This window comes from Heptranchias perlo, chromosome 10 (assembly GCF_035084215.1).
Source record: "Heptranchias perlo isolate sHepPer1 chromosome 10, sHepPer1.hap1, whole genome shotgun sequence".
Classification (NCBI taxonomy): domain Eukaryota; kingdom Metazoa; phylum Chordata; class Chondrichthyes; order Hexanchiformes; family Hexanchidae; genus Heptranchias; species Heptranchias perlo.
Window position 1 is genome coordinate 23,007,825 of NC_090334.1, and position 16,056 is coordinate 23,023,880.

The window sequence follows — 16,056 nt, forward strand, 5'->3', positions numbered from 1 at the left end:
TATCATAGAATTTGGCAACAGGTTTTTGTGTAAGTTAATTGAACAAGCATGCAAGAGTGCATTGGGAAGTTTTCCTAGTTTTTGACATTTTACTGTTAACCAAATGCAGTCCTCCCAAACGGTGAGAGACTGCACAACTGTTAAATCTCCGTTTGAGGTTTATCACAATAACTTACTTTTAATATTTATATGCGCTTTCAGTATTCTGGACCCTGCAGCATTTTGCCTGTTTAACCTCCAGTGACAACATTGAGTGCTTCCAGTCAGCTACGCAACTTCATTTTTCCCCATTCCTCCCTTGAAGACACAGGCTCATGCTGGGGTACAGTTCCATGGTAGCTGGCAGCCCTCTGGTACATCAACTGGCCACTTTTCATTTGTCTGCCAAGGAAAAGTTGAGAGAGCATCACAACCCAAGCCTGACTGTGTCCTCACTTGATGTCCACACTCTACAATTTTCATCAGGAGGTTTTTGGCTCGTGAGAAGGCACAGAAACCTTGATTTTTTTTCTTCTCTCCTCCGCACCCCCCCCCCCCCAAAGCTCTGGGACACTCAATTACTGCCCAAGCCGAGATCAGCTAAATCAGTAAAGAGCAGAGATCAAACCTGGATCTCACTGATCTGGGTAAAAGCACTGTGAAGTGCATTTATCTGATGAACCACTGAGGAGCTGTACAGATTGATGTGGAGCTTCTCCTCCATTGTCCTGACAACAAGCCCAGCTTCAGACTGAAACCGTAAATGTAGCATTGTAACATTCTCATCTTCTCAACTTTTTGTTTATATACACAAAATGACAGGGGGAGGAATTTATACTGCAGACTCAGGAGATTCAGGTTTCCCAAATAAATTTTATGTACCTTCCATAGCAACCTGACTTCATTTCCTGGACACTGTTCTAATGTTTTGTGAAAACCAGTCCCCTGCTGTTGCCGTTTGTGATCTGTGACATGGCAATTGGACTGGCTTTTGAACCTTGCTTGTGTTTCTTTGCATTGTTTAGGTCTATTATGACCGATGTATACTACCTCAGTCAAACAGACGGGGCTGATGAATGGAGAGAGAAAGAGGCCAAGGATTTGACAGATCTGGTTCAGCGGAGAATAACATACCTGCAGGTATTGCTCGTTAGAAGTACAGTGAGCGTGAATTTGTAGCAGGAACTGCCTTTTATGTCAGCCAAATGCAATGTCAAGAAAACAAGCCCTTTCTCAAAAAGGGGGTACACAAAAGATTACAATATTCAGTTGGGGTTAATGTCACAAGTAAGATTACATCAGTTTTGTGATTAATTTTCTGAAAAATTAAATGTCACAGTGTGAAAACCAGGCCAATAGCTACGTGGAATTGCATTGGTTTGTTGTCAGTATCTCTATTCCCATAGAAACGTAGAGATCCAAATTTAAAGTCATCTTGGGGGAGGGGTTCTATTTGCCTGTATAGTGACAGCCTCTGCATGCTTTCCTTCAAACTCATGGGTTTATTCAAGTTTATTTATTGAACAGAGTTGTACACAAAGGAAAAACCTCATGCAATTCAGCTTCATTGCTGTGACGACTCTATTGGAGTATTCTTCGTAGAATCACCTTGATTAGCATTCAGCACCTTGGAGAGTGGCCTACAGAAGTCAAACACTTCACAGTGCTGACAAATCCACTTGTCCGTACAGCTAATATGTTGTAGGCAGAAAATGCGCATGGCTGGTTTAGGCATTTTCAAATAATTCCCTTCTTAAATGGCAAAATTCTCCCAAAATGTGTTTAGGAAATACAGAGGAACAATCACAATGAACTTGGATACAATGTAATTGCATTTAGTAGAACATGTGTATCTGACTATCGGGTATCTGCCCCAGGTATTTACTCAGTTATGTGAGAGTTCATGTGTATTGTACATCCATCTGTTCCAGCAGAGAAGCATCTCCAGAATGCTTGTCTAAACATAGCTCAGTGATATCTTGTATGATACACTGTACTAACAAGTTTTGATGCAGAGTTAACAGGTTGCTGTTGTGGCTGTTTCATATTCATATTAGTGTTGTGGTATTGCCTCAAGCCTATCACCCTGTGACCCCCCCAACTCCTGACCTCCACAATCCAAAACCCTTACTTACCTGAACATTCCTTCTCCCTGGGAGTTTTCTCACAGCAGCTGATCTTGGTGATGACTAAGTTACCACTGAATTGTTATACAATAAGAATCCCTCAGAAGCACTTAAACTGATTGTGCTGTACAGATATCTAATATTAACCCTTTACGTGCCTTAGAAAACTAAGAGCTGCTTTTTTTACTTCACTAATATATTAAAAAGGCCTTTAGTTTACCTGTCACATCAGTGTGGGTGCTGCGTCGAGGTTCACCCCACGGAGACCATCCATGTGGTCACAGGGACAGCTATACTGCATGTCCTCTGACTCACTGGGATATATATTTTCTCCACCATTGGTGGCCGTGCCTTCAGCTGCCTAGGCCCTAAGCTCTGGAATTCCCTCCCTAAGCCTCTCTCTCTCTCTCTCTCTCTCTCCTCCTTTAAGTCGCTCCTTAAAACCTGCCACTTTGACCAAGCTTTTGGTCACCTGTCCTAATATCTCATTATGTGGCTCAGTGTCAAATTTTGTCTGATAATGCTCCTTTGAAGCACCTTAGAACATTTTACCATGATAAAGACGCTATATAAATGCAAGTTGTTGTGTATTTTTTTTTTAAACGACAATACTGCAAGCTAGTTTGCAATTTAACTGAATACAATGTCACTCCTGTAACAGTGCCTTCTGATCAATTGTGTGCGTATCTGAAGTCGGGGTGGCTCAGTGGGTAAATATACCATGTAGTGTTCTACTGGGCTTCACAGAGCAAGGAGCTTTCCGATTCAATTCCTGGCCCAGACTGAGTTAGTTTATTAATTTTAGTTAGAGCAGCAGTGGGGGCACAACAATTGGCCTCAGTCTTGGGAAAGGAGAAATCTGCTGCTGATCGCTGTTCAGTGACTTTCTGTAAAGGTCATGAATATGGCGTGGGTGAGGATGGGAACAGGATTGACTATGATTGGAATCACTGTTGACTGAATAACACGCATTCCCCTTTTTAAAGATACGAGATTGTTGGATTTTTACGTGTTTTGGGAATTGTTTTCTGCAATTCTATCCATTTGTCCGTGAGCACAGTAAACCAATGGCCTTGACTGGGATGTTCTCCATGGTCAAATAGCCTGTTGCCAACTCACCTGGCTCTTTCAGAGGAGGGCTGCTCCTGTCTCTGAAACCATACTCCTGCACAAAATTGGCCATCATTGTTCCCCGACATGATCAATTGAAGTTTGAGTTTGTTGGAACTCTATCTCCATGTTTCTCAGGTAAGTTTCAGATTCTGGCAAGTTATTTTTCATCAGCTTCTTGTCCTTGTTTTGCTTTTAATTTCTAAAAAAAAAGTCATTAGTATGACACATTGCTCTGTAATATGTCATCCAGTTGTCTTGCTCTCTTCAGGTACTTTGAGTAACCGGTATGTTGTCACTCTATCAGTGGTGACCCAGCAGTGACTCCTGCTTCTGACTTGGTCTTCTACTTCATGCACCTCTCGGAGAGCTCTTGATAGGTCATTGTGTGTTCATAGACAAGGTAGACAACATGTGTCATTCCAAAGGGATCCAACAGTACAGATAGTGGAGATGCTATTGATATGAATCCTGGAAATTATTATAAATCAGCTTTAGTCATGTTTGGAGGCCACTGGTATCGGTGTTGGAAATTTTATTTGAAGTTATTTTGCTGGTGATGATGATTTTAAAGATAGATTTATTTCTTTGTTAAACTTTTAGCTGGGTAACAGACCAGCCTCAGCAGTTAAAATGACACAAGTCAGTGATGTTTACATCAACATATGGCTGTCACACGCTGAATAACTAGTTAAAGACTGGGGAAGAAACTTCTGTATATCACAAAAACCACAAAGTTGAATCTGTAAAGTTGCTAAATGTAATTAAGTTGAGCCGTGTAACCCTCAGTTCCTAATGTGTACAAGTTTGCAATGCAGCACTGCCCAAATATTAACACGAACGGCATTCTCAGTCGTAAAATGGCTTGTGTGGGAAATGCAAGTGAGACCAGTAAGCTGAAAGTACTTGACTGAAGTAGAAGTTAAGGGAGTTTGATAACAATTTTTTTACATTGCCTCAAGCTTAGTTAAACATATCAATTACAAAAATAAATGCAATGTGCTTTGAAACTATTGAAGCATATTCTGATCAGGACATTATAAACTAGGAGGGAACTTCAACCTCCTACACTGGCACAAAGCATGAAATTTTAAGCACTGATCAGCAAATGTGTCGCTGAACTTGTTCTTCATTACCATCAAATTCTGTACCTTTAATTGTCAGCCTTGGCTCATTGGTAGCACTCTCACCTTTTAATCAGAACGTCATAGGTTCAAGCCCCACTCCAGAGACTTGAGCACATAAATCTAGGCTGACACTTCAGTGCAGTACTGAGGGAGTGCCATCTTTCAGTTGAGATGTTAAACTGAGGTCTCGTCTGCTCGCTCTGGTGAATGTAAAAGATCCCACAGCACTATTCAAAGAACAGGGAGTTCTCCTGATGATCTGGCCAACATTTAACCCTCAACCAACACCGCTGAAAACAGATTATATGGCTATCTGTTCATGGGATCTTGATGTGCACGCGTTGGCTGCTGTATTTGCTGACATTACAACACTTCAAACAGAATTCATTGACTGTAAAGCACTTTGAGACATCCTGAGGGCATGAAAAGTGCAGTATAAGAGCAAGTTTGTTCTTGCTTTATGGATAAGTTGTAGCCCCTGCCTGTATTACATTACATGAAATTTCTCGTTAAAAATGCAATCCCATAAAACACCTTTGGACTTCTTTAGGGCAAGGACTGCTGTTGTACAGATGAAACATTCAAGATGCACTGGGAAAACCAAAATAAGACATCAAAGGCAGGTTTCAGTGGAATCCTGGCACTATGGAATATATAACTTTTATTTCTACAAGTGAACTTTAATGCATAACTCTGATTGAAGTTATGACTAGGTTTAAGTTGCTGTCACTGATGATTAATTCAATTGAAACTTTTCAAGACTAACGTTGATAGCTTTTTATTAGGTTAGGGTATGAAGGGATATGGATCACAGACTGGTAAATGGGGTTAGATCAGCCATGATCTAATTGAATGGCGGAACAGCCTCGAGGGACTAAATTTCCTGTTCCTATGGTGCGAGATATCAATAGGGTAATATTCAACTCTCCACTGACCAAAACTGGTTATCAGCTGTTTGAAAAAAGAGAAACCTGTTTTTTGTGGAATGATTTTAATGATAGAGAACACCAGCATAAAATGCTATAAATCACCATGTGACTGCACTAAGGTGCTGCAAATATCAATAAAATGTAAATATCAAAAAATATTTCTAAAACTGTCAGCCCAAACATGTGTGATACTTAGCAGTTCTAAATTATACAGCAAAATTAAGAGCTCAGTTGCTGCTGTTGTGGTTTTGAACAGAGAAGATAATATTGCAGATGAGACTAAAGTGTACTGTGTATGATAAATATTTACATGCAATTTCCAATGTCTTACAAATGTGTTCTGAGGTCACACAAATGTTTAATGACTATGGTGTTAGATGCTGTTCCTTTTTAGAATTCGTTTTAAAATATAGAATTACTTTGTACACAGTAGGATAGGGTTCGAATGCCATTAGGTATTTGGAACTGACCTAATGGGAATTGAATGGAAATGTTATCCCATCTGTTCGTAAGCCCAACACTTCATGAGTTAATTAACTGAGATTTAATCACAAGTGAGATTGAAGTTAAAGTCTCGCCTCTCATTGTGCATTCTATTTTGTTGTTTTTGAATTGTAAAACACCAGAAACTTATTTTGTGCTTAATTTTGTCTAACAGTGAAAGAAGAAGCGTCGACAGGAGGTTAAACTTGTACATTTCTGCCTCGCAGTGCGATGCTTGTGTGTCCCCAACTAACGCTAGGACATGGCATCAGGTCAGGGACAGTCAGTGACTGAGAATGGATCCAGTCTTACCCAACAAAGTGAGGAGAAGACAGGCAGTTCCCTTGAGGTGAGGAACAGGGCTGAGAGGAAAGGTGTTGGGAAGCTAATAATTTTTTTTAGTTAATTGAGAAATTTAAGAGTCACAGGTCCTGTGAGTTGTACTTGACACTTCAATAATGAGGCTAAAATGTAAGATCAGTCCTGGAGCGATGGTTGAGCATATAGGTACCTGGTAATGGAAGTATTTGGATAGTTAAAGCCAGGTTGTCAGGGCAACACACAGAATTACATAGAATGTACAGCACAGCAATTGGCCATTTGGCCCAACAGGTCCATGCTGGTGTTTATGCTCCACATGAGCCTCCCCCTGTTCCTCTTCATCGAACCCCATCAACATACCCTTCTATTCCTTTCTCCCTCGTGTTTATCTAGCTTCCCCTTAAATGCATCTATGCTATTCGCCTCAACTACTCCCTGTTGTAGCGAGTTCAACGTCCAAACCACTCTCTAGGTAAAGAAGTTTCTCCTGAATTCCCTATTGGATGTATTAGTGACTATCATATATTTATGACCCCTAATTCTGGTCTCCCCCACAAGTGGAAACATCTCTGCGTCTACCCTATCAAACCCATTCATAATCTTAAAGATCTCTACCCTCAGACTACTCTTTTCCAGAGAAAAGAGCCCCAGCTTGTTCAGTCTTTCCTGATGGATATAACCTCTCAGTTCTGGTATCATCCTAGTAAATCTTTTTTGCACCTTCTCCAGTGCCTGCACATCCTTTTCACAATACGCAGCCCAAAACTGTTCACAGTAATCAAGGTTCTATACAAGATTAACATAACTTCCCTGCTTTTCAACGCTATCCCTCTAGAAATGAACCCTAGTGCTTTTTTATGGCCTTATTAACCTGTGTCGCTACTTTTAGTGATTTGTGTATCTGTACCCCATATGGACTCTTATTACCCAAGGAGTAGGTGGCCTCCTTATTCTTCCTGACAAAATGTACCACCTCACACTTATTTATATTGAAATTAATTTGCTAATTACACACCCATTCTGCAAATTTATTAATTTTGTCACAGTCCTCCTCGGCATTAACTATACCCCCCAATTTGGTGTCGTCCGCAAATTTCGAAATTATATTTCTGATTCCCGAGTCCAAATTGTTTATGTAAATGGTGAACAAAAGGGTCCCAGCACGGATCCTTTTGGAACACCACTTCCTACCTTCCACCAGTCTGAGTAACTACCTTTAACCCTTACTCTCTGTTTTCTGTTTTGTAGCCAGCTTGCTATCCATTCTGCTACTTGTCCCCTGACTTGACCTCAGCCATGAGTCTACTATTCGGTATCTTTTCGAAGGCGCTGCATTCCCCTTGTCTACCCTTTCTGTTACCTCTTCAAAGAATTCAATAAGGTTGGTCAAGTATGACCTTCCCTTTTGAAGGGAATGTAATGTCACCCAGTCCCTAACTGGACCACAAGTGATTAGCTGCTGATGCGCCAAATACCTAAACATTTTGCCCTCCACAAGAAAATAAACACCAAGGATTGGATAAGTATTGTTGCTTCCCCCTCATCAGAGGGTCAGAGATCAACATGCACGAAAAGTAATGATTTTAAAGAACTACATTTTGGTGCCATTAGTGCAAAATCAGCCAGCAGCATGATATCGGTGGCAAGTCCAAATTATTCCATACACATGGGCACATTTTATCACTTCATTTTTGTTTTGAAAAGGGAAAGACACGCTCAAATTTGGACACTTGTGAATAAACCAGGAACAGACTAATTTCGATGACTTTAAACTCCCTAACTTTATTCTCGGCCCAAGCTGAGGCACATGCTCTGTTGGAAGAAGATCTGTTTGAACTGAATGTTTCAGCAAAAGATGTTACAGTTCTGAAATGTTCTGAGTGGTGGATTTTACAGCCAACCATTGCTGAGTTTTGGAGAAACACAAATCATTTTAAAAGTTCAAAGCTGGCAGAGCACAAAATATTTAGTGTGTCGAATTACCGAGGGTCGTCCTCCTAGTTGTGGGTGGAATGGCACTTTAGGTGCATGCTGATCAGTTTTGAGGGAGAGAAAACTGCCAGGTATTCTCTCCGTGACCATAGGGATGCATCAACTTCCACTATGGAAACAGTAAGACCTGGAATTAAAAGCCGATTGTAATTATTGAAAATAGCCACCTCAGTTGCTGAAAATAAGACTGTGACTTAAGCAATGCTTTACTCTATCCTGCAAATGTCATGAAGAGTGGAAACTGGTGACCGCAGAAGATGCAGACTTTAAGTTATTCATATTGGGTAATTGCAGATAATTTGGCTGAATTTGTTTTTAGCCACAAAGAAAACTACATTCCTGCAAGTATTGTATTGCACAGATTCTTATAATAGTAATTTTACATAAAATTTACTGCATACAAGCAGTTACAGTTATATTTAATATATTTTTGGGGTTATTTGCTGTGTAGTTAATGTAACATGATTGAATGTTTTAAATCAGGATTTTTTTTAACTTACCACAAAAGGCTACTTTAGTATTTCAAATAAAAGACTTTTACCCTGTGTCTTAGTTTTCACAACAGGAGTTTTGTTTCTTCATATTTCATCTAAAAATAGGTCTTAAAAATAGCACCACCCTGCCAACGCAACTTGGCATAGTTTATTGAAGTATTTTTTAAATCACCCATGCCATGTCATCCTCTTCAGTACTCTGGACCCAGCTAACATATGCATATTAATGTAATATGTGGTTTAGATTGGATAGTTTGACATATTATAGAATCATAGAATGATACAGCACAGGAGCAGGCCATTCAGTCCATCGTGCCTATGCTGCTGTTTGGTAGAGCTATCTAATTGGTCTCACTCCCCTGCTTTTTCCCTGTAGCTGTGTAAACTTTTCCCCTTTAAGTATTTATCTAATTCCCTTTTGTTACTATTGAATCTGCTTCCACCACCCTTTCAGACAGTGCATTCCAGATCACAACAGCTTGCTGCATTATAAAAAATGTCCTCACGTCGCCTCTGGCTCTTTTGCCAATCACCTTAAATCTGTGTCCTCTGGTTACCGACCCTTCTGCCACTGGAAACAGTTTCTCCTTATTTACTCTATTAAAACCCTTCATGATTTTGAACACCTCTATCAAATCTTTCCTTAAACTTCTCTGTTCTAAGGAGAACAATCCCAGCTTCTCCGGTCTCTCCACATAACTGAAGTCCTTCATCCCTGGCACCATTCTAGTAAATCTCTTTTCCACCCTCTCTAAGGCCTTGACATCCTTCCTAAAGTGTGGTGCCCAGAATTGAACACAATGCTCCAGCTGCCTAACCAAAGTTTTATTAAGGTTTAGCATAACTTCCTTGCTTTTGAACTCTGACTCTATTAATAAAGCCCAGGATCCCATATGCTTTTTGAACAGCATTCTCAACCTGTCCTGCCACCTTCAAAGATTTGTGTACATATATCCCCAGGTCTCTCTGTTCCTGCAACCCCTTTAAAATTGTACCATTTAGTTTATATTGCCTCTGCTCATTCTTCCGACCAAAATATATCACTTCGCACTTCTCGGCATTAAATTTCATCTGCCATGTGTCTGCCCATTTTATCCAGTCTGTCTATGTCCTCCTGAAGTCTGTTACTATCCTGCTCACTGTTTACTACATTTCCAAGTTCCATGTCATCTGCAATCCTTGAAATTATGTCCTGTATAGCCAAGTCCAGGTCATTAATATATATCAAAAAGACCAGTGGTCCCAATACCGACCCCTGTGGAACACCATTGTAATCCTCCCTCCAATCTGAAAAACAGCCGTTCACCACTACTCTCTGTCCCTTAACCAATTTTGTACCCATGCTGCCACTGTCTCTTTAATCCCATGGGCTTTAATTTTGCTAACAAGTCTATTATGTGGTCCTTTATCAAATGCTTTTTGAAAGTCCATATACACAACATCAACCGCACGACCCTCATCAACCCTCTCCGTTACTTCATAATCCTTATAAACTATTTGTTGCACTTGTAAACTTTCACAAGTCTGTTTTCTGATGTTAAGTCTGCTGACCTTATCTCTCCCTGGATAATTGGCAAAATGGACAGATATTGACATTATGTGAATAAGATTTCCTCAGTCAGATTAACATGGGTTGAATGATTTGAGTTGGATGATTTGGACTAGCAAAAGTAGATCAAAGTCCAGCTTTCTGTCTGAAATTAAATTTCTGCACATTTTCTTGTAACCTGTAAAATAACCATTACACTGTACATAGAAACATAGAAAATAGGAGCAGGAATAGGCCATTCGGCCCTTCGAGCCTGCTCCGCCATTCAATATGATCATGGCTGATCCTCTATATCAATACCATATTCCTGCTCTCTCCCCATACTCCTTGATGCTTTTTGTGTCTAGAAATCTATCGAGCTCCTTCTTAAATATATTCAGTGACTTGGCCTCCGCAGCCTTCTGTGGTAGAGAATTCCACAGGTTCACCACCCTCTGAGTGAAGAAATTTCTCCTCATCTCAGTCCTAAATGTCCTACTCCATATCCTGAGACTGTGACCCCTCGTTCTGGACCCCCCAGCTAGGGGAAACATCCTCCCTGCATCCAGTCTGTCTAGCCCTGTCAGAATTTTATATGTTTCAATGAGATCCCCTCTCATTCTTCTAAAGTCGAGTGAATACAGGCCGAGTCGACCCAATCTCTCCTCATATGACAGTTCTGCCATCCCAGGGATCAGTCTGGTGAACCTTCGCTGCACTCCCTCTATGGCAAGTATATCCTTTCTTAGGTAAGGAGACCCAAACTGCACACAGTACTCCAGGTGTGGTCTCACCAAGGCCCTGTATAACTGTAGTAAGACATCCTTGCTCCTGTACTCAAATCCACTTGCAATGAAGACCAACATACCATTTGCCTTCCTAACTGCTTGCTGCACCTGCATGTTTGCTTTCAGTGACTGGTGTACAAGGACACCCAGGTCCCTTTGTACATCAACATTCCCCAATCTATCACCATTTAAATAATATTCTGCCTTTCTGTTTTTCCTGTATGGTAAGGATAAATTTGTGTAATGATCAGCTAAGCTCAATGGGTTTAAATTGTCAAGTTTTGCCACGGGGCCCTGCTGGGGCAGCATTTTTATTGTGAGTTTGCCTGAGCTGTTTGTATTCTCTCTCTGGTTGTTGATGCTTGAGGAATTTTAAGACATACTTTCTGAGAACCACTTGGTGGGAGCTGTGTCCCCTTTGTATCGGATTAACTTTGAAAAGCCTGACAGTGGGAGGTTTAGTCAGTGGGAGCACGGCTTTCCAAACAAGCTGTCACTCTGACGCTTCATTACCAGGCCAATAGGCATGGAAAAGAAGACTGTAACAGAGTTCCAGTTGGACTGTAATTTAATTAATACAGGGACTGTCATCCTCTCCTTAGATATCTTCTTTATCCTGAACTCTATTGACATATAACATTGGATACTCCTGGAGCTCTCATACCTATTTGATAAGAATCATCACCAGAGACAATCTGTGCATTTGATGAGTTTTTCTCCCACTGAGAAAATCACAGCATTTCAACCCTGATTAACCTTTTTATTTCTCATTTTCCAGCACTCGCTCGTGTCTTGCTGCTACTGGAGCCACCTATTCAGCCTTTCCCTCCCTTTTCTTGCAGAGCTGCATCAATCTTGTCTTAAATTCTCGACATAGCCATTTATCTAATCAAATTACTCCTGTTGCCGGGTCTCTGTAGACACCGGCCTTGGCCCCTGTGCACAGACCTGCTCTAGAAACTGCCACAAAATTAATTGCTATATCTTTTGTCTGTAACCTTAAAGCGAGCAAAGAAGGTCACTGGAGTTGTTAAGAAAAGACAGAACCAATATTTTTAATCCCTTCAAATACAGCAGTGAAATGTACTTGGTCCAAAGAATTATGAGCCACTTCAAAAAAAATGTTTTTATTAAATTGCCCTGTAGCTTTGCCACAGCAACAATTTGAAGATATTTCCAGCCATATTACGTGGTGTTTAGGGGTGAGTTGTACGATTAATACTGATGTGAATCGGGCCTGCTGTAGCCGCAGCCAGATACAGGATAGATGAAGGAGGGCCCTGATACCCGTAACCTGGGTTACTGACGACTTTGAATGCGACATGAGATTTATAAGGTCAGTGTAAAAATGTCAGAAGGGTGACGGATCCTTGTGAACGTACAGTGGTCTCCCGAGATGCAGTGACTGAGCTAGCTGTGAGCCATTTCACGCATTTGCTCTATTTTTATCACATTCGTGCAATTGTTTATCATCGTAATTTGTTGTCACTTGCAGTCCTGCTTCTGTTGCTGGATGAAATACAGACTGTGAACACAAAGTCCAGCAAACTCTGATGATACGTATTCACATCACGGGTTGGGGTGCAATAAATAGAATAATCTATAAAAGCAGCTTTCAAAAGGGAATTCCATATATACTTGAAAAGGAAATGTTTTTAGGGCTATGGGGAAACAGTGGGGGAGTGGGACTAACTGGTTAGCTCTTTCCAAGAGCCGGCACAGGCACAATGGGCCGAATGGTCTCCTTCTGTGCTGTATGATTCTATGAGTAAGAGTGGGGATAAACTGCACTTTATTAACACCTCTGTGTCAGCCAATGAGTTGGGAGTGGGGCAGGATCTATCATAGAATCACAGAAAGGTTACAGCACGGAAGGAGGCCCATCGAGTCTGTGCCGGCTCTATGCAAGAGCAATCCAGCTAGTCCCACTCCCAGGCCCTATCCCCGTAGCCTGCAAATGTTTTCTTTTCAAGTACTTATCCAGTTCCCTTTTGAAGGCCACGATTGAATCTGCCTCCACCACCTCCTCAGGCAGTGCATTCCAGATCATAACCACTTGCTGTGTAAAAAAAAAGTTTTTCCTCATGTCGCCTTTAGTTCTTTTGCCAATCACCTTAAATCTATGTCCTTTGGTTCTTGATCCTTCTGCCAATGGGAACAGTTTCTCTCTATCTACTCTGTCCAGACCCTTCATGATTTTGAATACCTCCATCAAATCTCCTCTCGATCTTCTCTGTTCCAAGGAGAACAACCCCAGCTTCTCCAGTCTATCTACGTAACTAATGTCCCTCATCCCTGGAATCATTCCAGTAAATCTCTTCTGCACCCTCTCGAAGGCCTTCACATCTTTCCAAAAGTGCAGTGCTCAGAACTGGACACAATACTCCAGATGTGGCCGAACCAGTGTTTTATAAAGGTTCATCATGACTTCCTTGCTTTTGTACTCTATGCCTCTATTTATAAAGCCCAGGATCCTGTATGCTTTTTTAACTGCTTTCTCAACCTGCCCTGCCACCTTCAACGATTCGTGTACATATACCCCCAGATCTCTCTGTTCCTGTACCCCTTTTAGAATTGTGTCCTTTTCTTTTATCTTGCCTCTCCTCATTCTTCCTACAGAAATGTATCACCTCACATTTTTCTGCATTATATTTCATCTGCCATGTATCCGCCCATGCCACCAGCCTGTTTATATCCTCTTGAAGTCTATCACTGTCCTCCTCATTGGTCACTACACTTCCAAGTTTTGTGTCATCTGCAAATTTGGAAATTGTGCCATCTGCAAATTTGGAAATTGTGCCCAAGTCCAAGTCATTAATATATATCAAGAAAAGTAGTGGTCCCAGCACCGACCCCTGGGGAACACCACTGTACACCTTCCTGCAGTCCGAAAAACAACTGTTCACCACTACTCTCTGCTTCCTTTTACTCAGCCAATTTTGTATCCATGTTGCTACTGCCCCTTTTATTCCATGGGCTTCAGACTTAATGACAAGCCTATTATGTGGCACTTTATCAAACGCCTTTTGAAAGTCCATATACAGCACATCAACTGCATTGCCCTCATCTACCCTCTCCATTACCCCATCAAAAAATTCTATCAAGTTAGTGAAACACGATATGCCTTTAACAAATCCATGCTGGCTTTCTCTAATCAATCCACATTTGCCCAAGCGACTGTTAATTTTGTCCCAGATTATCGTTTCTAAAAGTTTCCCCACCACCGAGGTTAAATTGACTGGCCTGTAGTTGCTGGGTTTATCCTTACACCTTTTTTTGAACAAGGATGTAATATTTGCAATTCTCCAGTCCTCTGTCACCACACCCATATCAAAGGATGTTTGGAAGATTATGGCCAGTACTTCTGCAATTTCCACCCTTACTTCCATCAGCAACCTAGGATACATCCCATCCGGACCGGGTGACTTATCTACTTTAAGTGCAGCTAGTCCCTCTTTTTTATCAATTTTTAGCCCATCCAGTATCTCAACTACATCTTCCTTTACTGAGACTCTGGCAGGACTTACAGCAAACAGTCTATTTTACAGCAAACAATGTCTATTTATTCAGCAAACAGCGTCTATTTAGAAGTGTCTCTACAAACTACAGCAAACAGAGCTCACGTCCGAAATGAAAAAGTTGGCCTTCATTGCAAGAGGATTTGAGTACAGGAGCAAGGATGTCTTACTGCAGTTATACCGGGCCTTGGTGAGACCACACATGGAGTATTGTGTGCAGTTTTGGTCTCCTTACCTAAGAAAGGATATATTTGCTATAGAGGAAGTGCAGCGAAGGTTCACCAGACTGATTCCTGGGATGGCAGGACTGTCGTATGAGGAGAGATTGGGTCGACTCAGCCTGTATTCACTAGAGTTTAGAAGAATGAGAGGGGATCTCATTGAAACATATACAATTCTGACAGGGCTAGACAAACTGGATGCAGGGAGGATGTTTCTCCTGGCTGGGGGTTCTAGAACGAGGGGTCACAGTCTCAGGATACGGGGTAGGACATTTAGGACTGAGATGAGGAAAATTTTCTTCACTCAGAGGGTGGTGAACCTGTGGAATTCTCTACCACAGAAGGCTGTGGAGGCCAAGTTACTAAATATATTTAAGAAGGGGATAGATAGACTTCTAGACACTGAAGGCATCAAGGGGTATAGGGTGAGAGCGGGAATATGGTATTGAGATAGAGGATCAGCCATGATCATATTGAATGGCGGAGCAGGCTCGAATGGCTTATTCCTGCCCCTATTTTCTGTGTTTCTACGAAAATACAGCAAAGTCTCCCAATAAAAGTAGTGTTATTTCTCCAGCAAAATGCAGTGAGTGAGGATAGTTACATAATACAAATTATGTGCATAAAATCAATCCCAGTCACTTACAGCAGTGCGGGCTCCAGGCGTGATTGACGGGTGACTGACCAATCATCTCCATTCTGGCCGGGTATAGTGCTGTCACTATATGCAGACTTTACTAATGGGCATCACTAAGTAACAAACAGTAATGCTGAGAGTTTCAAAGGAAACTGGAGTGTTTTACCTTCAGCAGAGAGCTGAGATGTAACTGGTGGGAGTCTGCTGCCCCAAGTCGTTGGACCCCTCCCAGTAAATAAACAAAGGGCAGCATCAGCATGTAACATGACTTCCAGTGGATTCTGGGCTTTGTGTTGAGAGTTATTTTGCTGGAGCTGACACAACATTGCTGCACCACTGTTTAGGTGGATTTTGGTGGAGGTGCTATAGTTGAATCCAGAAGAGATTTGCCTGTTCCTCATTCATGAATTTACTCTGCTAGAGGCCACTCCCTGGACTGGTATCTCTGCACAGTGACGCAGATCAGATGTTCACACTGTGAGGAATTGTAAGTAAGGAGCTGCACCCTTCTACTCTGAGTCACACGGTGTCTGAGTGGATAACACATCTACCCATTAAAAAGTAATTTATGGCAACACCCTAAGAATTCCACCAGTTTTAAAAGATACTGTCCCTTTAAATTTGGTGACTATTGAAGATCATGTCTAAAATATGGGAAAACGCAGCATAAATAAAAATTCTACCTGTACATGTTACAGTGGAAAGCATGTTTATTCTTCATTCACCATGTGGAAGCTAGTCACTTAAAAACATCTACTCTATGTGCAGATTTTATTTCAAAGGATTAAATCCCAAAAAGGAGC

The 16,056-nt window shown here is 41.3% G+C and overlaps 1 protein-coding gene across 6 annotated transcripts in view; it reads left to right on the top strand.

Moving 5' to 3' along the window:
• Nucleotides 1-16,056, top strand: part of LOC137326342 (alpha-(1,6)-fucosyltransferase) — a 707,679-nt gene that overhangs the window by 584,021 nt on the left and 107,602 nt on the right. For all 6 annotated transcript variants that reach the window (XM_067991334.1, XM_067991337.1, XM_067991336.1 and 3 more), the window contains one exon: nt 1,005-1,119. In XM_067991334.1, the coding sequence (XP_067847435.1) occupies nt 1,005-1,119 (115 nt within the window). The remainder of the gene's footprint in view (nt 1-1,004; nt 1,120-16,056) is intronic.